Consider the following 23,050-nt stretch of genomic DNA (forward strand, 5'->3'; position numbering starts at 1 on the left):
TTGTGTGGAACTTCCCCTTTTATCTACTATTTATCATTTCAAAGCACTCAGATGAGTTTTACTAAGCCAGACAAGAGTGTTATGACCTCTAATTAGTTATCAGTGAAAGTTCCATGCACAAAATCTGTCATTTATATACCCTGAATTATTAACCCTGACAGTCAGAAATAGTGATAGTCATGTCTTGCAAAACTCTGATTTACTCTGATCAGAGACTTACATATCTATCACCTGACCAAACTGATCACGTTTCTATATGAGTTCTAGACATGACCATCTCTAGTCATAAACAATAAAAAAAGAAGGAATGCAGACTATTTAAAAATGGGATTGGAAAGGATCATTTAACTTTATTTATGTTCTTCAGAAGTACAAAACAGGGAGTCATAATATTGTCCTGTACTTTTGTAATATTGCAGATGATTACCATTATAAAGTTTTCACTATAACCATATATAAATGACAGTAGATTTATGAATAGGACTAAAAGTGTCCCGTGTAAAAGAAAAACCGAATGTTATGTCACACATTACCTATTTCTAAGGTGAGCATTTTCAAAATGTAAGAGCTATTAGTTATATAACAAGTGTGATGTGCCTCAAAGAGAATAATGCTGACTGGCTGGAATCCCTGGATTACAAAGTATTACACAAAGCTTTAAAAGATGTAGCGTGTATAATATGAACAGGGGTGTGGAACCAAGAGCATCTGTGAAGACAAGGACAGTATAACAAGAGGAAGAAGCAAAGATAAGACAAGTAGCTGATACGTTTGAACATTTGGATTCCACAAAGAAAAAACAAACACCAGTAGTGGGTTATATTTTGAAAGAAGTCCAGGTAATATAACACTCATTGCTTTTAGTAGAGTGGACACAATATTTTGAAAGCAAATTTGGTTATTACAGCACTTTATTTTCTCTAGAACCTTTTGGGATATTTACAAGGTGTGTTTCATCTTGGGCAGCCTACATTAGTAAGGAACAGTCATCATGAAAGGTTTTATTATATTATTTAATCAAGTTAGCCTTTGATATAGAACTAAGTGATGTGTTTGTAATTAATTGTTCTATGGGTGTCTGACCAATGCTACCTTTATTCAGATTTATGTTATTATTCTCTCATGTTATACTCGGTGCTTAGAAATAATTTTTCTCTTTTGGTACAACACTATAAATATTCCAAAAGGTCAGCATGTAAATATATATATTTAACTGAGGTAATTATTCGTGTACCAGGTACTGAGGATGTTCCTGGCAGGACTTTTTGGCTGGAATGACTCAGATGGCCCTGCAATGAAACTGGCACCAAGAACCAGTGGAGAGCTGGTCACAGAGACTCTAATGTTAGAACTAGGATCCCATCTCAAACGTGCCGAGAAGCAGCAAAGAGAACGCCTCATTGAATATCGTCGAGTGAAGAGTGGAGTGGACTATACATGGCTTGCCTCAATTCCTCGCCAGGGCTATCAAATCACCCCAGGTGACCAGCTAGAGCTCAGAGACATATGCTCGAAAATAAGCCCTTCGCAATGTGGTCCTGTCATCCTCAGGTACAGTAATAAAGTCACAACCATAGTTTAGAATATATATATAGTTTTCTAATATCTGCAACTCATACCTAATTTATAAATAAAAAATTGCTATTTTTAAATTTAAAAAAAATGTATAATTTTTGCCCTACATTTGCAGGAAGCAAGAAATATAGTAGGAATAGGAAACTGACAATGACATAACTTTGCCAAGCATCAATTGGTACAAAGCTTGCGGTTGCTGAAATCAAAATTTGTTCAAGATTGAAGGGTGAAAAGTGATACATTTAAATACTTATTTTTAAATATTTTAATCACAAACTCAAAAAGTAAGGCTTATAATAATCCTCTAGAGACAATGGGCTGCCTGTAATTAAAAAAGGTTAAAAGTGAACCTGAGACGAAATAAAGGAAAGAATCAATACTTACCTGGGGCTTCCTCCAACCCCATGAACTTTGTTACCTCCCTTACCATCCTCAAAGTTGGTTAGGTAATGCTAGGTAATATGGCTTCAATTGTGCCTGTCTGGCCATGCAGCGACTGCACGATACAGCCGCATGGTTAGTAAAATTTTCACATGAGCAGGCATTTGTGAAAGGGTCTCCTAACATGCAAATTGACATTAGCTTCATCAAGAATTACGAAAATTAGGCTATTGATTCACTGCGCAAATAACACACTGGCTAGGTAAGTGTGTAAACTGCAATTTGCTAATCCAAAATTCTGAATCATTTTAAAATTATATTTTTATTGAATTTTTAGTACCTTTTTCCTTTTTAGATACAGAAAATGTATTACAGAAACAAGAAAAACTGAGAAAAAAAAACAGTTTAGAAAACATTACAAAAGCCATATATACCATATTTTTGCGACTATAAGACAACTCCGGACTATAAGACACACCACAAGTTTCAAGGCCAAAATCTGGTAAAAAAAATACTAAACCTGGTGCATCTATGGGTCAGAGGGGTCTTACGGACCTTTCCTTCCCCCCCCCCCCCCCAACCCAAGAAGTCTCTAAGCTACACTACACCTAAGGCTAATTCACACTTCAAGAGCTTTTTAAGCGCTAGTGATTTTGAAAGGCTTTGCTTATGCAATGCTATGGGGGATTTTTACAAAATCACATCGCTCCAGTGTGAAATCACACAAAGGATAACATTAGCAAGAGCTTTTAAAATCACCAATCGCTTAGAAAAGCTCTTGCAGTGTGAATTATCACTAACCGCTGCTGTCCAACCAACTTATCTGCACTACCCTACACACTGCACTACACTCACCCCTGCTGCCCCACCAGCAAAGCTATACTGCACTGCACTACACTACATTAACTCCTGCTGCCCCACTAGCTAAGCAGCACTAACCGCTGCTGTCCAACCAACTTATCTACACTACCCTACACACTGCACTACACTCACCCCTGCTGCCCCACCAGCAAAGCTATACTGCACTGCACTACACTACATTAACTCCTGCTGCCCCACTAGCTAAGCAGCACTACATTATGCAACACTACACAAACACACCTCACCTCATCCTGCCGCTGCGCTCATCTCCCCCTTGCACTCATCCTGCTGCTGCACACATGCTCATCTTCTCCTCCTGCAACTTCCAAGATCCCATACACTGTGGCCACCTGCCCCATACAGCTCCAGTTTTCGGTATTCAGCTTCTACATCCTGATTAGTGGTTCCCTGCGTGACCCCAGCTGCCCATGTGCTTCACACATCAGCTGCCCATGTGCTACGCACATCACTTTGGTCACACAGGGAACCACTAATCAGGATGTAGGAGCCAACCAAGAAGTACGGAGCACCGAAGCTGTATAGCAGCTGTACGGGATCTCGGAAGCTGCAGGAGAAGAGGAGCACGTGCGCAGCAGCAGGACTGGAGCGAGGAAGAGAGAACCATGGCAGCAGGCTGCTGTAAGTATATTATGTATTCCGGGGGCAAGTGAATCAGCTGATTTCGGCTCTCGGCTCTGAGAGCCGAGCGCCGGAACTGGGCGCCCTATAGCAGCAATGCTATGCTGCACGGGGCACGTAGTGGTAATTCGGAATTTAGCGGCAGCGGTGAGAGCCGTCATTCGGCTCTCACCACGCCGAACTGAGCGGCGCCGAATTAATATGCACCCCGGCAGCAATATGTGGTACTGTGTATTCTGAATGTAAGACGCACCCACTTTTCCCCCCAGTTTGGGGGAAGAAAAAGTGTGTCTTATATTCTGAAAAATATGGTAAGTATCTTTATATACTTCTCAGCTTTTCTATTTGATAACATTTTATATACAGTTAAGTACTTTACATGCATTAAAGTTCACTAATCTTAAATCTCTTTTAAAGAAAACCTGTAACTAAAAAAAGTTCCCCTTGGGGCTACTCACCTCGGGTGGGGGAAGCCTCCGGATCCTATAGAGGCGTCCCCCACTCTCCTGTGTCCCACGGCGGTCTTGCTGTGCCCCTCCAAACAGCGGGGATGTAAATATTTACCTTCCTGGCTGCAGCGCAGGCTCAGTATCGGCTCTTCACTCGGACATAGGCGGAAATAGCCGATCGCTGTCGGTCCGCTCTCCTGCGCCTGGGTAGTAGAGCGGACCCAACAGAGATCGGCTATTTCCGTCTATCTCCGTGCTGAAAGCCGCAACAGCACCCCCGCTGGAGCCAGGGAAGGTAAATATATCAAGCCTTGTCAGGCTTGTCGAGCCAGGATAGCAGGACGCTTCGGAGGAGCCAGCGCTGGATTGTCTGCAGCTACAGGAAAGTACCCCCCAGGGGAACTTTTTTTTGTTACAGAGTATCTTTAAAGTCAATGGGAATCATTAAAAAAAACAGCCAGATACTTACCTAAAGAGAGGGAAGGGTCTGGGTCCTATAGAGCCATACCGCTCCTCTCTCTGTCCCCGTTCCAGTGCTGGCTCCCCAGGAGCAGTATTAAACCAATTTGGTCAAATACTGCTCTCTCCACTGCTGAAGGGAAGTCTTCGGGAGCCTGAGTGCTCCTGAAGACAGGGGCCGATTCATGCAGCACGCTCGTGAGCGCCCTCTCTCACGCACTCGTGTGTGCGCAGTATGGAGCCGCCTGTCTTCGGGAAGACTCGGATCCTGAAGACTTCAGAAGTCCCCCACAGTGGGGAATTCAAACAGGGAAGCTGCAACAATCGAACCGGGAGAGAAGTGGGAAGGCTCTATAGGACCCAGAGCCTTCCCTCTCTTTAGGTAAGTATCTGGCTGTTTTGTTTTTTTTAAATGATTCCCATTTACTTAAACACAGAAATTAACTGAGATTACATTTTTACTAACTAGATGCTGAAAATTTCTATGGTTTTCAATAATGTCACTTGACATTAAAGGGTTACTTAAGCTAGAGTGACCATATTTTTGTGGGTCCAACCTGGGACGGGGGGGGGGGGGGACGTGGGGGGGGGGCGGCGCGCGCAGCGCGCCGCGGCGAAAAGTGGGAAGGAGTGAGGAGCACGCAGCGGCGAAGACTGGGGGAGGGGGGCTTCGGCGCGCGCAGCGCGCCGCGCCGAGAAAATGGGCGTGGCCATGACATTGTATGGGCGGAGCTAACGTAATGATGTAACAGCGAGGCATAAGAAAGCAGTGTTTACGCCATGATGTGGACAAACGAGACTTTGTATCATGGGTGTGCAGAAACTGTGTGATGCTAATAGTATACCGTAACCACAAAGCAGCAAACATAGCCATCTATGACCATTAAATAATAAATGCAGTAACAGTTACCCCGGACACCAGAAAATAAACGCAATAGGCAACATGTCAGTATAAAATAAATGCAATGCGGGCAAACATGTCAGTACAAAATAAACGCAATGCGGGCAACATGTCAGTACAAAATAAACGCACTGCGGGCAAACATTTCACCAGAAAAGAAACGCACTGCGGCCAAACATTTCACCAGAAAAGAAACGCACTGCGGGCAAACATTTCACCAGAAAAGAAACGCACTGCAGCCAAACATTTCACCAGAAAAGAAACGCAATGCGGGCAAACATTTCGCCAGAAAAGAAACGCACTGCGGGCAAACATTTCGCCAGAAAAGAAACAATGCGGGCAAACAATAACATTTCACTAGAAAAGAAACAATGCGGGCAAACATTTCACCAGAAAAGAAACAATGCGGGCAAACATTTCACCAGAAAAGAAACAATGCGGGCAAACATTTCACCTGGAAAAGAAACAATGCGGGCAAACATTTCACCAGAAAAGAAACAATGCGGGCAAACATTTCACCTGGAAAAGAAACAATGCGGGCAAACATTTCACCAGAAAAGAAACAATGCGGGCAAACATTTCACCTGGAAAAGAAACAATGCGGGCAAACATTTCACCAGAAAAGAAACAATGCGGGCAAACATTTCACCTGGAAAAGAAACAATGCGGGCAAACATTTCACCAGAAAAGAAACAATGCGGGCAAACATTTCACCTGGAAAAGAAACAATGCGGGCAAACATTTCACCTGGAAAAGAAACAATGCGGGCAAACATTTCACCTGGAAAAGAAACAATGCGGGCAAACATTTCACCTGGAAAAGAAACAATGCGGGCAAACATTTCACCTGGAAAAGAAACAATGCGGGCAAACATTTCACCTGGAAAAGAAACAATGCGGGCAAACATTTCACCTGGAAAAGAAACAATGCGGGCAAACATTTCACCTGGAAAAGAAACAATGCGGGCAAACATTTCACCTGGAAAAGAAACAATGCGGGCAAACATTTCACCTGGAAAAGAAACAATGCGGGCAAACATTTCACCTGGAAAAGAAAGCATTTACTCACCTGGCAGAAGTGTCCGGCCTCTGGCGCGCTGCTCCGTCCCGGGACCGTCTTCCTCCTCCTGCTCTTCTCTCCCGCGCTGACAGGGCTACGGCAAGATGGCGCCCGAAGCCCTGTACTAGTGACACAAATAGGTCTCCAGTACAGGGCTTCGGCAGCCATCTTGCCGTAGCCCTGCTCGCCTGCCGGTGTCAGAAACAGACACCGGAAGAGGAGGCTGGAGCGGGGCTGCGGGCAATGAACTGGCACGGCGTCTATAGACGCCGCTGCCAGTTCATTGAGGAGAGAGTGGCCAGAGTCCCGAGGCCGGGACGTCCCGCTGCTGAAAGCGGGACGTTTCCCGGGACCTCATTAAGCCTGGGACAGCGGACCCCGAATCCGGGACGTGTCCCGGGCAATCCGGGACGTCTGGTCACTCTACTTAAGCCTAGATGGAAAAAAAATCAGTTTTACTCACCCTTGGCTTCTACCAGCCCCCTGCAGCCATCCCGTGCCCTCACAGTCACTCACAGATCCTCATGTCCCCCGCCACCAGATAGTTTCGATTTCGGATGGAAAGGCTTACTGAGCAGGCCTGGCCATGCGTATCCTTCGCGTTCCCGTCCACAATAGCATCCTGGGAAGACACAGGACGCTATTGAGGACGGGAACGCGAAAAAGACTATGCATGGCCAGGCCTGTCGGCAAAACAAACTAGCTGCTGGCAGAGGACCAGAGGACCCGTGAGTGACTGCGAGGGCAGGGGACGGCTGCAGGGGGCTGGTAGAAGCCCCAGGTCAGTAAAACTGATTTTTTCATCTAGGCTTAAGTATCCCTTTAAAGGACACCTGAACTGAGAGGGATATGAAGGTGGACATATATATTACCTTTTAATGGACCTTTGTTGCGAAAATCTTAAAATTTAAAATACATGTAAACATATACAATTAGGAAGTACGTTTCTTCCACAGTAAAATGAGCCATACTTTTCTCCTATGTTGCTGTCACTTACAGTAAGTAGTAAAAGTCTGACATTACCGACAGATTTTGGACTAGCCTATCTTCGCATGGGAGGTTCTCAGGGTTTTCTTTATTTTTAAGTACTTAGTAAATGGCAGTTTCTCCGTCCAACTGCCCAAAAAGTGTGCAGCGAGCAGGGAGGCTGGCCAGCATCTTTGTATAAATCTTTTTCAGGGAATGTCTTTATAAAGAATAAAGACCATGCTGAAAATCCCCCATGAAGAGATGGACTAACTCAAAACCTGTCGGTAATGTCAGATTTCTACTACCTACTGTAAAGGTGGCCATACATGGTACAATTTTTTCATACAATCTTACCATTTCTATGTAATATAAGGGAACTGCCTAAATTATCCATTTAGTATATTCACTTAATTTACCCTTATACTACATAGAAATGGTAAAATTGTATGAAAAAATTGTACCATGTATGGCCACCTTAAGTGATTAGAGATGGCCTGAACGGTTCGCACGCAAATTTATTCACGCGAACTTCGGTGGTTCGCGTTCGCGGTGAACCGCGAACTATATGCGAGTTCGACCCATTTTCCTATACTACATCATTAGGGCAAACTTTGACCCTCTACATCACAGTCAGCAGACACATGGTAGCCAATCAGGCTACACTCCCTCCTGGAGTCCCCCCCCCCCTTTTAAAAGGCAGGCAGCATCAGCCATTTCACTCACTTGTGTGGTTGCAGTAATTAAAGAAGGGAGAGGAACCTGTGTAGACATAGGGAAAGCTTAGTTAGGCACTTGTTAGGCTTGTTAGCTTGCTCCTTGCTGATACTTATTGCTAAATTCACCCCTCAACAGCTCTTTTGAGAGCAAATGTTGCTCTTGTGATCTATTTTGTGTGTGTGTGTGTGTGTGTGTCCCACAGACACTTGTTGCATATACAGCCCTGTCAGTCAGTCGCAGCTGGTCCTTGGCCCCTTGGTAATTCCTACTTTGCCACTGCCAGGCCCAGCACATTCAGTGACTACCTGTGTGTGTGACAGCTGCATATTTGTAATAGCAATCACTGCATACCTACCTGTTCAGTGCACCTACCTACATGAGCGCACGCAGTGTTATTTACCAGTCACTGCACCTGTTCACGGCCTGTGTGTGTGTGACAGCTGCACATTTGTAATACCAATCACTGCATACCTACCTGTTCAGTCACCTACCTATGTGAGCGCACGCAGTGTTATTTACCAGTCACTGCACCTGTTCACGGTACCTGTGTGGGTGACAGCTGCACATTTGTAATACCAATCACTGCATACCTACCTGTTCAATGCACCTACTTACATGAGCGCACGCAGTGTTATTTACCAGTCACTGCACCTGTTCACGGTACCTGTGTGTGTGTGACAGCTGCACAAGTGTAATAGCAATCACTGCATACCTACCTGTCCAGTGCACCTACCTACGTGAGCGCACGCAGTGTTATTTACCAGTCACTGCACCTGTTCACGGTACCTGTGCGTGTGACAACTGCACATTTGTAATACAAATCACTGCATACCTACCTGTTCAGTGCACCTACCTACGTGAGCGCATGCAGTGTTATTTACCAGTCACTGCACCTGTTCACGGTACCTGTGTATGTGTGACAGCTGCACATTGTATTGATACCAGTCACTGCATACCTGTTCACTGCACCTACGTGCCCACACTCAGTGTTTTATTATATACCAGTCACTGCATACCTGTTCACGGTACCTGTGTGTGTGACAGCTGCACATTTGTAATACTAGTCATCATTGCATAACTGTTCACAATACCTGTGTGACCGCACGCTGTGTATTTGTAACGATTGGTGTCAGCACGCAGAGAGAATCTGATTATTGGTGATCCGCAGTATCACCAAGAATGCAGATATATACCTGATTATTGATAATCTGCAGTATCACCGATAATCAGATATATTGCTAACCTCTGGACACCTAAGGATAAGTGAGTGTTTGGTGTAACAGTAATACTTTGAGTAATGTACCTGCTGAGCAGGTGGTATACAATATAGAGACACAGCTCTGGGAGAACAGGAACCTTCCAGCAGCCTGAGGCTCTCCGGGGGGAGGAGTCAGGCTGGAGACGGGAAGGACCTAGGAGTGAATGACACCTAAGATGGATGTCACTATCTGATCTGGAGACTGTCTCTTTTAAGGGGAGATATAGCTCTCGAGGTCGGGCATACCGGGTCGGCAACACACTGACAGATAAAGTATAAAGACAGAAGGCTGATTCGGTTTCCAAGTCAAGCAGGGTCTGGCAACGGAATATCAGATATACGAGGTACCGAATCAGAAGACAGAGGAGTAGTCAGAAAAGCTATAAGTCATAACATATATCAAACAATGCCTATTCTGGGTGTGAGGTACTTGGTCTCAGCACCCCGGAACTAGTCTAAAGAATACACAGATGATAATACAGTATTCCCTAGACTGGGTGCGAGGTCCGTAGTCTCAGCACCCTGGAACTAGTCTGAAGTATAACTCGGATGATAACACAGTTCCCTAAACTGGGTGTGAGGTCCTTGGTCCCTACACCCTGGAACTAGTCTGAAGTATAACACAGATGATAATACAGTTCCCTAAACTGGGTGTGAGGTCCTTGGTCTCTACACCCTGGAACTAGCTTAAGCATAAACAGACTACAATTCAAATATTCTGGCTAAGTGTGTATTCCCAGGTCCACCTGGTTCAAACACACTGAGGATCTGACTAGGTCTGAGTGCTTCCACGTAGTGATCGCAACGGCAGACAACTTGCAAGTGACCAGCAGGAACTATATATGGAGTAGTGCTCTCCAGCACCACCCCTAATTGCTCAACCAATAGTATCCCGCTCAGGAGTCAGCTGATCGGCGTGGTCAGCTGACTCTTCCTGCTTAGTATAAGAATTCTGCCTCTCAGCGTGCGTGCATGTATTCCTAAGTCTATGTGCACTAACAGACTCACCCAAGTTCTCTCCTCAATGCCATACCCTTTCCAATGCACCAAATACTGCACGAAGTTCTGCACAAGTCGGGAGTCAAGAATCTTCTCAATCTCATACTCAGGTTGGTCATCAATCAACACAGGGGGGGGGGGGGAGCGGAATCCACGTGCACTGCCGGCTTGAGCAAGGACACATGGAAAGATCTCACACCCCGCATGCTGGCGGGGAGATCAATGGCGTAAGTGACATCATTGATTTTCCTTATCACAGGTAATGGACCCACAAATCTGGGACCTAACTTGGGAGACAGTTGCTTCAGAGCAAAATGTCGTGTGGACACCCGGACCAAGTCACCTGGAAGAAACTCCCACTCAATGGAACGTCTTTTATCAGCCTGTTTCTTCTGACTCTGAAAAGCCCCCCTCAAGTTTCTTTCTACCATTCCCCACGTCTGCTTCAAGGACCTTTGCCAATCCTCCAGGGCTGGAAACGGGGTGGCAGCCACTGGCAATGGGGTGAACTTAGGTGACCTTCCAGTCACCACCTGGAATGGAGAAAAACCTGAGTAGGAGCTCCTCAAGTTGTTGTGTGCAAATTCTGCAAATGGCAGGAATTTAACCCAGTCAGTTTGAACATCTGCCACATAACATCTCAAAAACTGTTCCAGAGACTGATTGGTTCTCTCGGTCTGGCCATTGGTCTGTGGGTGGTAGCCTGATGAGAAAGATAGCTCCATGTCTAACTGCTGGCAGAATGCCCTCCAGAATTTTGAAACAAATTGGACTCCCCGATCTGACACTATATTTTCCGGAATGCCATGCAGCCGGAAAACATGTTGGACGAAAAGATCGGCCAACTCCTGGGCCGAGGGGAGTCCTTTCAGGGGGACAAAATGGGCCATCTTGCTAAAACGATCGACTACCACCCAAATGACCGTCATGCCTTCAGACCTAGGGAGTTCGCCCACAAAATCCATGGACAGATGGGTCCATGGTTCCTTCGGGACTGGCAGTGATTGTAATGTCCCAACAGGTGCCTGACAGGAGGGTTTGCTCCTTGCACACACTGCACATTCTCTTACATACTCTTTGCAGTCAGTTGCCAATGAAGGCCACCAGGCACACCTTGCTACAAGGTCCTGAGTTCTGGAGGCTCCAGGATGCCCAGCATTCTTGTGAGAATGAAACAACTGCAGTATTTGTAGACAAAAAGGCAGTGGTACAAACATGACCCCTTCAGGCTTTCCCTCAGGTACATCCTATTGGAACGGACTCAACGTTTTAGTCCAGTCCCTCCAGGTCTCAGTGGCGGCCAGAACCACTTTCTGCGGCAGAATGGTTTCTGGGTCTGAGGGCTGTGCTGTCTCGGGCTCAAAACATCTGGACAAAGCATCAGCTTTGATGTTTTTACTACCAGGGGTGTACGTGATTACAAATCTGAATCTCGAGAAGAACAATGACCACCGAGCCTGTCGGGGGCTAAGTCTCTTAGCGCCCTCAATGTACTCCAAATTCTTGTGGTCAGTATAAACAGTAATGGTATGTTCTGCACCCTCTAGCCAATGTCGCCATTCCTCAAAAGCCAACTTAATGGCTAGAAGTTCCCTATTGCCTATATCGTAGTTTCTCTCAGCGGGTGAAAACCTACGTGAAAAATAGGCACAGGGGTGTAGCTCTCCCTGCAACCCAGAACGCTGAGACAGCACAGCCCCTACCCCTACCTCTGAGGCATCTACCTCCACGATAAAGGGGAAGGTGGTGTCAACATGTCTCAAAATGGGTGCAGTACAGAACAATTTCTTTAACGTGGAGAAAGCAGCATGGGCCTCAGGGGACCAGTGGTGAGTATCTGCCCCTTTCTTTGTGAGACTGGTGAGAGGTGAGATCACCGCTTTATGAACCTTCTGTAGTAGTTAGCGAACCCCAGGAACCTCTGGAGAGCCTTCAATCCCACAGGTTGAGGCCAATCTAACACAGCTGAAACTTTCCCAGGCTCCATAGAGAGGCCAGAGGTTGAAATTATGTACCCTAGAAAGGCGACAGAGGTCACTTCAAATATGCATTTCTCCAGTTTAGCGTACAGCATGTTTTGTCTCAGCTTACGTAACACAAACTTAACATGATCTCTGTGCTCTGAGAGGTTGGACGAGAAAATTAGAATGTCATCTAAGTATACCAAGACGAATTTGCCCAATACCTCTCTAAAGACCTCATTGATCAGTTCTTGAAAGACGACCGGTGCATTACACAACCCGAAAGGCATCACTAGGTACTCGTAATGCCCGTCGGGTGTGTTAAAGGCCGTCTTCCATTCATCACCGTCCCTGATTCGCACAAGGTTGTAAGCACCCCTCAGATCTAACTTTGAAAAAATCTTAGCATTGGTGACTTGTGTAAACAAATCGTCTATTAACGGCAAAGGATAGCGATTTTTTACTGTGATTTTATTTAAGCCCCGATAGTCAATGCAAGGGCGTAGACCACCATCCTTCTTTTTCACAAAAAAGAACCCTGCCCCGGCCGGGGATCGAGAAGGGCGAATAAAACCTTTAGCTAAGTTTTCTCGGATGTATTCCTGCATGGCCAATTTCTCTGGCCCAGATAAGTTATAGAGATGACCTCTAGGGAGCATACAATCAGACCTAAGATCAATGGGACAATCAAAGGGACGGTGTGGAGGAAGTTTATCTGCTGACTTGGGACAGAATACGTCTGCAAATTCTGAATAGTGATCTGGCAATCCCTCCATGTGAATCTTGGTTTTACCAAAAGTTACTTTCGCAAGACAATGCTGATAACAGTGGGTAGACCAGCTGGTTAGCTGACCCGTAGCCCAATTAATCTGAGGCGAGTGAATCTGTAACCATGGCATGCCAAGAATGATCGTGGAGGTTGCCATTCGTAACACAAAAAATGATAGACTTTCTTTATGCAAGATCCCTATTGTGACCCCCAAATCTGGTGTCTGGGAAAGAGGGTGATTACTCTGCAGAGGGGAATCATCCACCGCAGTGACCCGAATCTGTTGTTTCAAAGGGGAGATCGGGATCCCCAATTTCTTAGCAAACTCGTAATCCATAAAATTAGCCGCTGAGCCAGAATCTATGAAGGCTTCTGTGGTCTCTGTTTTATCCTGCCAGGATATAGTGCAAGGGAGAAGGAGATGTTTATCATCTAGAGGACACAACTGTTTGGGGAAACTCTGAACTTTATGACCCTCCTCTGCACAATATAGACAGAGCTGTTTCGTCTCTCTGCGCTTCTGCTGCACCTTGGACAACCTCGACCGTCCAATCTGCATTGGTTCTGGTGGAGGTGAGTCGGGTGGTGATGTATCAGATGGAAATGAATCAGGTTGAGGCGCGGTGTAGGAAACATATCTCACATCGTTCCTACCCCGAGTCTGTCTTTGATAACGTAGGCGACGATCAATTCTGATGGCTGATGAAATGGCCTCATCAATAGACTTCGGCTCGGGGTGACCCAACATCAGATCAGAGACCGCGTTTGACAACCCTGATAAAAAACAGTCCAGAAGTGCGAATGAGTCCCATCTAGCTGAAGCTGCCCACTTCCTGAACTCAGCTGCATAATTTTCCACCGGATCCTTGCCCTGCCGTAAAGTCTTGAGCTTCCGCTCAGCGGTAGAGGCAGGGTCTGGGTCATCATAAATTATAGCCATAGCTTTAAAAAATGCCTCAACCGAGGCCAAAGCACTATCACCTGGCTGGAGATTATATGCCCATGTTTGGGAATCCCCTGATAATAGTGTCTTGATAAATGTAATTCTTTGTGCTTCAGTTTCTGAAGCATTAGGTCTCAACTCAAAGTATGATAACACTCGGTTTTTAAAGTTCTGAAAGTCAGATCTGTGGCCAGAAAACCTTTCAGGTACAGACATGCGTATGTCTGTGCTAGGAGGAGATCGCACTGCGTCCACAGCCGTCTGATAAACTTGCACAGTCCCAGACAAAGCGTTGATTTGAGTCTGGTGACTGTCTAGCACTCGGATGAAAGTTTCCACCAAGGTGGTGAGTGCATTAAGACGGCTGTGAAGTGCGTCCATTTGGGTTTGGTCTGCCGTTCTGTAACGATTGGTGTCAGCACGCAGAGAGAATCTGATTATTGGTGATCTGCAGTATCACCAAGAATGCAGATATATACCTGATTATTGATGATCTGCAGTATCACCGATAATCAGATATATTGCTAACCTCTGGACACCTAAGGATAAGTGAGTGTTTGGTGTAACAGTAATACTTTGAGTAATGTACCTGCTGAGCAGGTGGTATACAATATAGAGACACAGCTCTGGGAGAACAGGAACCTTCCAGCAGCCTGAGGCTCTCCGGGGGGAGGAGTCAGGCTGGAGACGGGAAGGACCTAGGAGTGAATGACACCTAAGATGGATGTCACTATCTGATCTGGAGACTATCTCTTTTAAGGGGAGAGATAGCTCTCGAGGTCGGGCACGCCGGGTCGGCAACACACTGACAGATAAAGTATAAAGACAGAAGGCTGATTCGGTATCCAAGTCAAGCAGGGTCTGGCAACGGAATATCAGATATACGAGGTACCGAATCAGAAGACAGAGGAGTAGTCAGAAAAGCTATAAGTCATAACATATATCAAAAAATGCCTATTCTGGGTGCAAGGTCCTTGGTCTCAGCACCCCGGAACTGGTCTGAAGAATACACAGATGATAATACAGTATTCCCTAGACTGGGTGCGAGGTCCGTAGTCTCAGCACCCTGGAACTAGTCTGAAGTATAACACAGATGATAACATAGTTCCCTAAGCTGGGTGTGAGGTCCTTGGTCTCTACACCCTGGAACTAGCTTAAGCATAAACAGAATACAATTCAAATAATCTGGCTAAGTGTGTATTCCCAGGTCCACCTGGTTCAAGCACACTGAGGATCTGACTAGGTCTGAGTGCTTCCACGTAGTGATCGCAACGGCAGACAACTTGCAAGTGACCAGCAGGAACTATATATGGAGTAGTGCTCTCCAGCACCACCCCTAATTGCTCAACCAATAGTATCCCGCTCAGGAGTCAGCTGATCGGCGTGGTCAGCTGACTCTTCCTGCTTAGTATAAGAATTCTGCCTCTCAGCGCGCGCGCGTGTATTCCTAAGTCTATGTGCACTAACAGACTCAGCCACACCAGACACACGCTGCCGCGTGCAAACCGTCGCGCTGGACGCGGAACCACCCGCCTTACTGTTGTTGCATGCGGCTGCTTTTCCGCGTTCTGCCCTGCTACCAAACACACGCTTCCGCGTGCAAACCGCCGCACTGGACGCGGAATCAGCCGCCTGCTCAGTAGCACATGGGGCGGCTTTTCCACGATTTCTCACAGTAATATACCAGTCCGTGCATACCTGTTAACTGCACCTGCGTGACAGCTGCACATTGTTATGTAATACCAGTCCGTGCATACCTTTTACTGCACCTGTGTGACTGCACATTGTATTAGTCAAGTCAGTGCATACCTTTCACTTCATCCCCCCTGATATGGACAAAACAACAGGCAGAGGCAGACCGAGAGGCAGGCCACCCGGCAGGTCTGTTCGAGGTCGTGCTGACGTGATTTTGTGCGGCCCTGGACCAAAGTACAGTGCTCAGAAGAAGGCACGTCCCATCAACTCCCAAGATTGTCAGGACGTGGTTGACTATTTAACACAGAACACCTCATCTTCCACAGCAACCAGCACTACTACAAGCACCACATCCGCTGAATATTACACTTCGCAGGAGTTATTTGGTGGGGAATTTACTGATTCACAGCCATTATTGTTACAACAAGATGAAAGCACTAAGCAAGTTACACCACCTCATATGCCTGAGTTAGGCGACACTATGAACGTAAGGTGTGAGGAGGAGGATGATGATGAAGTACCTGCTGTTGGTGCAGTTTTGGAGGTGTCTGATGCAAGCGAAGCTGGGGAGGATGATTATGATACGGATGCCACGTGGGTTCCCAATAGAGGAGATGAACAGGGGGACAGTTCAGAGGTGGAGTCAGAGAGAAGTAGGAGGAGACGAGTTCCTAAAAAGAAGCAGGGGGAGCTCGTCGTCAGAAACAGCTGGTGGTAGGGTCCGGCGCCATGTATCGCCACCTATGGACAGCCAGCCAACATGCCTTCAACGTCAGCTGCTGACGCCACCATAGTGCCCACACCTCAGGGCTCAGCAGGGTGGACATTTTTTTGTGTGTCTTCCTCAGATCAGAGCAATGCCATCTGTTCTCTCTGCCACCAAAAATTGAGCCGTAGAAAGGCCAACACCTGCGTAGGGAAAACTGCCTTACGAAGGCACATGGAGAAAAGGCACAAACTGCAATGGCAAGACCACCTGAGGAAAATCAGCACACAAAAGCAAAGCCACCCTCCTTCTCCTCTTCCTCCTTCAGGTGCATCATCTTCAGCCTCTTTCTCCCTTGCACCTTCACAGCCACCCTCCTCCACTCCGCCTCTCACCTTGAGCGGTTCCTGCTCCTCTGCCCACAGCAGCAGCCAGGTGTCCGTGAGAGAAATCCTTGAGCAGAAGAAGTCAATGTCTGTCAGTCTCCCCCTTGCCCGGCGTCTGTCAGCTGGCTTGGAGGAACTGTTAGCTCGCCAGCTGTTACCATACCAGCTGGTGGACTCTGAGGCCTTTCGAAAATTTGTGGCCATTGGGACACCGTAGTGGAAGATACCAGACTGCAATTATTTCTCCAAAAAGGCGATACCCAAACTGTACCGTGAAGTTGAAAGGCAAGTGTTGTCATCTCTGGCACACAGCGTTGGGTCAAGGGTCCATCTGACCACGGATGCCTGGTCTGCCAAGCACGGTCAGGGCAGGTACATTACTTACACAACCCATTGGGTCAACCTGGTGACCGCTGGAAAGCAGGGAGTAAGTGGCTGTGCAGCGGACATAGTTGTGACACCTCCATAGCTTGCAGGCAGGCCTGCTGCCACCTCCTCTCCTTCTCCTCTTACTCCTCCTGCTACATCCTCTTCGCTGTCGTTCTACTCCTCCTCCTTGGCTGAATGCAGTTCAACTCTACTGGTGCTGCAATCTCCTCTCCAGCTACACATCCCTAGCTCCCCAGGGCCTATGCTGCATGCCAGGTACGACGGTGTCACGCCATCTTAGACATGTCTTGCCTCAAAGCGGAGAGTCACACTGGAGCAGCTCTCCTGGCTGCTCTTAACAAACAGGTGGATCAGTGGCTGACCCCGCACCAACTGGAGATCGGCAACGTGGTGTGTGACAACGGCAGAAATCTCATTTCGGCTTTGAATTTGGGAAAGTTGACACATGTACCCTGCATGGCACATGTGCTGAATCTAATAATTCAGACATTTGTGTCTAAGTACCCAGGCTTACAGGACGTCCTGAAGCAGTCCAGGAAGTTGTGTGGGCATTTCAGGCGGTCTTACACGGCAATGGCACGCTTGGCCGATATTCAGCGGAGAAAGAACTTGCCGCTGGAATTCAACCGTCCTTTTGTTTAACCGCCTGCTAAAACAGGAGAAAGCTGTCAACCATTACCAGTACAACTACAGTAGAAGGACACACTCTGGGGAGATGGGGATGTTCTGGCCAAAGTACTGGACACTCATGTGAAATGCCTGCAGGCACATGAGAGGAGGTGACAAACCTGGTGAGTCGCAGTGAAGGCGCCATCAGCGACTTGATCCCATATGCTTTCTTCTTGGAGCGTGCCATGCGTAGAGTGGTGGATCAAGCTGTGGAGGAGTGTGTTACAGTTACAGGAACAGGAGGAAGAGTTGTGGGATCAATTCTCAGAACCAGATGTTTCCTCAACACCTGCAGCAGCACAGAGGAGGGGGGAGGAGGAGGAGGAAGAAGAAGAGTCATGTGAGGAAGAGGAGTCAGATAATGAGGAAGGTGGTTTTTTGGAGGAGGAGGAGGTGGAAGAACAACCGCAGCAGGCGTTGCAGGGGGCGTGTGCTGTTCAACTTTCCCGTGGTATTGTTCCTGGCTGGGGGGAGGAGGAGAACTTACCTGACATCACTGAGGAAGAGCAAGAGGATATGGATAGTACGTCTGCATTCAAATTTGTGCAGATGTTGTCTTTCATGCTGTCCAGCCTGTTGAGGGACCCCGTATAAAAAAAACTCAAGGGGAATGAGCTGTACTGGGTGGCCACGCTACTAGACCCTTTGTATAAGCACAAAGTGGCCGAGATGTTTCCAAATCACTAGAAGGCAGAAAGGATGCAGCACTTGCAGAACAAGCTGGCAACTATGCTTTACAGTGCGTTTAAGGGTGATGTCACAGCACAACGGAATAAAGGTACCACTGCCAGTAATCCTTCTCCCATGTCCACGCAGCCAAGGACAGGATGCTCTAGCGATCTCATGGTGATGTCGGACATGCGGACATTCTTTAGTCCAATGTCTCGCCTTAGCCCTTCCGGATCCACCCTCCCCCAACGCCTCGACTGACAGGTAGCTGACTACCTGGCCTTAAGTGTGGATGTAGACACTGTGAGCAGCGATGAACCCCTGGACTACTGGGTGCGCAGGCTTGACCTGTGGCCAGAGCTGTCCCAATTTGCCATCCAACTTCTGTCTTGCCCTGCCTCAAGCGTCCTGTCAGAAAGGACCTTCAGCGCAGCTGGAGGCATTGTCACTGAGAAGAGAAGTCGCCTAGGTCACAAAAGTGTTCAGTACCTCACCTTTATCAAAATGAATGAGGCATGGATCCTGGAGAGCTACTGTCAGCAGGGCCGGCGCTACCATAGAGGCAAAGGAGACAGCTGCCCCAGGGCCCCAGAGCTTGTAGGGGCCCCCAGTGGCTACAAGAGGAAAAAAAATTTCAAATCGACCTTATAGTTTTTGAGAAAATCGATTTTAAAGTTTCAAAGGAAAAAAAAATACACATTTAAAAACCAGCCGACTTTAATGGTTAATAGCAAATCCACCTTAAATTCTAGAAACCCTAAATTTGCAGGATATGTTAAGGAGATCATTGGGAATAAGAGGATAAAACAATTTTTCAAAAAGACCTTATAGTTTTTGAGAAAATCGATTTTAAAGTTTCAAAGGAAAAAAGTATACTTTTAAATGCGGTAAATGTCACTTTTAGTACCTAACGGTAGTGTAATTTTACATGTATCAAAAGAAAGAGCAATAAATTTCCTGACGGGGTTTCCAGGGGGTCCACACGCAGCTGCAGCACATTGGCCAGGGATCGCTATACAGCCGCAATATAGCTGTATGAATATCCCTGGCATTTTTTCCTATTTTCCCAAATTTTTTTTTGGTTTAGAGTGTGGGAATTTTTTTTTTTTAATTATGTGGGGTCCCCCCTCCTAAAACTTTTTAACCCCTTGTCCCCCATGCAGGCTGGGGTAGCCAGAATGTGGAGCTCCGACCGATTGGGGCTTCAAACCCTGACTATACCAGCTGCAAAAAAGGTCCCTTAATGCCAATTTTTGCTCTGGGGTATCTGTTGGGGGGGCCCCCAGGTTTATTTTGCCCTGGGGCCCCATTGTTGCTTAAACCGGCCCTGACTGTCAGTCCCCACACACAGCATCTCTGCATGCACACCGTGTGACTGCCTGCCCCAAGACTAAGTCGCTCCCCACACAGCATCTCTGCCTGCAGGCCGTTTGACTGCCTTCTCCGCCACCACCAACAAGGTCCAGGACTCCAGGTGGATTCCTGAATTTTTAAGGCCGCTATAATAATTTTTCTGGTGCGTGTACATGCCTGCCTAATTTTTATCGCTGAATTGCAGCTGCAACAATAAAACAAAAGGCATGTACATGTGTCAATTCCCCTTCGTGATCGTTACCTTGTCGTGGTGAAGGGGCTTGCGTATCACAATGAAGCAATGACCGCCGGCTATATGAGTGTCGGGGGGCGCACACCCAAGATAATAAGGTCGTTGCTTCATTGTGGACAGACCAAATTCAGCTGGACAGTCATTGTTGTTCTGTCATTGAGCTACCTCAGCCTGGCGACCATATGGGCTTGAAAACCGCTATCTCCTGCACTCTGGCCATGGTGCGCATCAGTCCAGCACAGCCGTCACTACACAAACAGCTGTTTGCGGTGCGTTACACAGTGAGTTTGGTGTGTCAGTGTGAAGCAGTACACTAATTACACTGCCTGATTGATGTATACACATGCAAGATGTTTTAAAGCACTTTAGGCCTCCAATTTAGCATGCAATGTGATTTCTGCCCTTAAAACGCTGCTGTGCAACAAATCCAGATTTTTCCCCGGGACTTTTGGCATGTATCCCACTCCGCCATGCAAAAACTCAGATGTTAGACCCCTTGAAACATCTTTTCCATCACATTTGCTAGCATACAGTAAATGTTTGTAGTTTTCAAAGTTTGCCTCCCCATTGAAGTCTATTGCGGTTTGCGAAAGTTCGCACGAACCTAACTTTTGCGGAGGTTTGCGTTCGAGGTTCGTGAACCGAAAATCGGAGGTTCGAGGCATCTCTATAAGTGACAGCAACATAGGAGAAAAGTAATGAGTGGCTCATTTTACTATGGAAGAAATGGGTTTCTTATTTGTATGTGTTTTACATTTTAAGATTTTCGTGACAGTTCCACTTTAAACAATGCAGATTGCATGGCTGTCCTGCTGAGCCTCTGCAGGGCTAGGAGAGACAGATATTACGCTTGCGGCAAGAAGTGGCGGATGTCCAGCGGCGGTAGGTAAACACCACTGGACATCTGCAGAGGTGGCAGATGTTCGGCAGGTGCACACGCATCTCTGGTGAGTGAGGTCGTAGTGCTGAAGGACAGCACCACAGCATAAACCTTGCTCCCCATCTCCCATAACATAGGAGCATCGCTCAGGCTTTCACTTGAGTAATGCTCCCTAACAATCGACTATAGCGTGAAGGACACTGGCAATAGTATTTGCCGGTAATCCTTGTGCGATGGCAAGGTGATAAGTAACTAGCATTTGCAAGCTGCTTATCACCTTGAATAGGATATGGCCTATATGTATGGAATGTGTATGTTCACACCATGTTTGCATGGGTTTCTTTCTTCAAACATATTTGTAGGTTAAATGGCTTCCCAAAAATGTACCTTAGACTATGGTAGAGATATTACTGCTTCGTTATTTTTCTTCATTGAGGAACAGTCAGTGACGTATTCTGTGCTCTCTGTAAAAGTGCTGTGAATAGCAAAACTTAGTTTATTACTAATGAGAAATGCCATTTTAAATATTAAACTTTCAATAGTGTGAATACAGGCAACATAAGATAAAAATATTTTGTTGGAATTAAAATGTAATATTTAATTTGGGTGTTTTTACTTTGTAATTAAGTCTATACTAAGCAACCTTCTTCTTGGCTTACTGTGTAGATTTCGCAGGTTGATGCTGGAATTTGAACCAGAAGGTGCTGAGATTCCACGTCTCTTCCGTTCAGTACTGCAAGATTTTGTAGCTCAAGAGGAGGAACAACGCAGAAAGAAGCAGGATGTCCACTGGGAGAAACGTAGAAGGGCCAAGAGCCTGGCAACATTCAATTTCAAGCCACCCCGTCTGCGTGTCAATCCATTCCAGCTGGAGGAAGCACATAGCTCAGACACAGAAAGTGAGCTAATGGCTTCTGGAAGAGCGAGGAGCAAGAGTATGCCAGAATTCAACACAAGAGAGGTGCAGTGCGACTGAAGACATTGTGCCTATTAGGCTGTAACATGTTGTGCAGGTTGATTTTAATATTACAGAAAAAAACCTGTGAATAGACTGTACAGGAATAGAGTCTGATGAAGGCTTATTGGCTGAAAGCTTACTCTTTCTTTTAAGTTAGCCAGTACATGGTATCATCCTGGTTCAAAACTTCATGCTTGAACTGTGAATACTGACACCGAACATTCATAGAAAGTACATTCCAGAAGAGCATTTCTCCCACAAGACATTTTAAGACCAGCATTACTTTTTGTTTTGTATACACATCCTGAAGAGACATATTTTTATACATTGTAAAATATATATATATATATATATATATATATATATATATATATATATATATATATATATAGTAGTCAAATGATGATGTCACATTGTCAGTGCAATCCATTTTGTATATAAATTAATGCTGAATAAAAAAACAACTTTTTTTTGTAGCCTTTGTAGGGCCATTGAAGTATAGTCACTTCAAATGATCATCAATGATTGATATGCATGGCAATATGAAGTATTTTCAAGCACCCTACTTTGACACCCCCCATTTTCCCCAGCAGTTGACAATCCTACAGTGAATAGCAATCAGGCCAGTTGAGTTTGTGTCTGTGCGTGTGCATGTACACTTACTCACAGCTATGGGAAACACACAGGCTCTGATGTTGCAGAAGGTCAGCTAACTGGCACTGTACTTGATGAAGCAGACATACTGTCATGTGAATTTTTTTTAGTTTTTTTTTTCATTCGCTATTCAGTTGTGTCCAACTCTTTGTGATTAGACCACAGCACACTATCTTCTACTGCCTCTCGAAGCTTTTCCAAGCTCATGTTTAAATATTCGGTTTGTTTTTTTTTATTAATAAATGTTTACATTTCAATGTCTAATCTTGTTTTTATTTATCTCTGAAAAAGAAAGTTGTTTAATTGTAGGTATACAACTAAAATAACCTTGATTTATTCATGAAAAACACAAAAATAAGAACGTGTATTCCAACTGAGGCTATAGTTAGGACACCTGGGGCCATATGCAATTCACTTTTTCACCTGAGTTTTCTCCTAAGAGATAATTTTTCATCTTCTATTTAAAATAACTTTCCAGCACTTTTCAACTAGAAAAG

At 46.0% G+C, this 23,050-nt stretch overlaps 1 protein-coding gene across 1 annotated transcript; it reads left to right on the top strand.

Annotated features, from left to right (window-relative positions):
• The first annotated feature begins 690 nt into the window (after positions 1-690).
• Positions 691-22,817, top strand: LOC137538205 (protein RD3-like). The gene is made up of 3 exons (XM_068260242.1): positions 691-839; positions 1,238-1,551; positions 21,608-22,817. Exons 2-3 carry the CDS (start codon positions 1,247-1,249, stop codon positions 21,915-21,917), a joined length of 615 nt encoding a protein of 204 aa, XP_068116343.1. The 5' UTR covers positions 691-839; positions 1,238-1,246; the 3' UTR covers positions 21,918-22,817.
• Positions 22,818-23,050: the final 233 nt, after the last annotated feature.

The sequence above is a fragment of the Hyperolius riggenbachi genome, chromosome 11 (assembly GCF_040937935.1).
Source record: "Hyperolius riggenbachi isolate aHypRig1 chromosome 11, aHypRig1.pri, whole genome shotgun sequence".
Taxonomy (NCBI): domain Eukaryota; kingdom Metazoa; phylum Chordata; class Amphibia; order Anura; family Hyperoliidae; genus Hyperolius; species Hyperolius riggenbachi.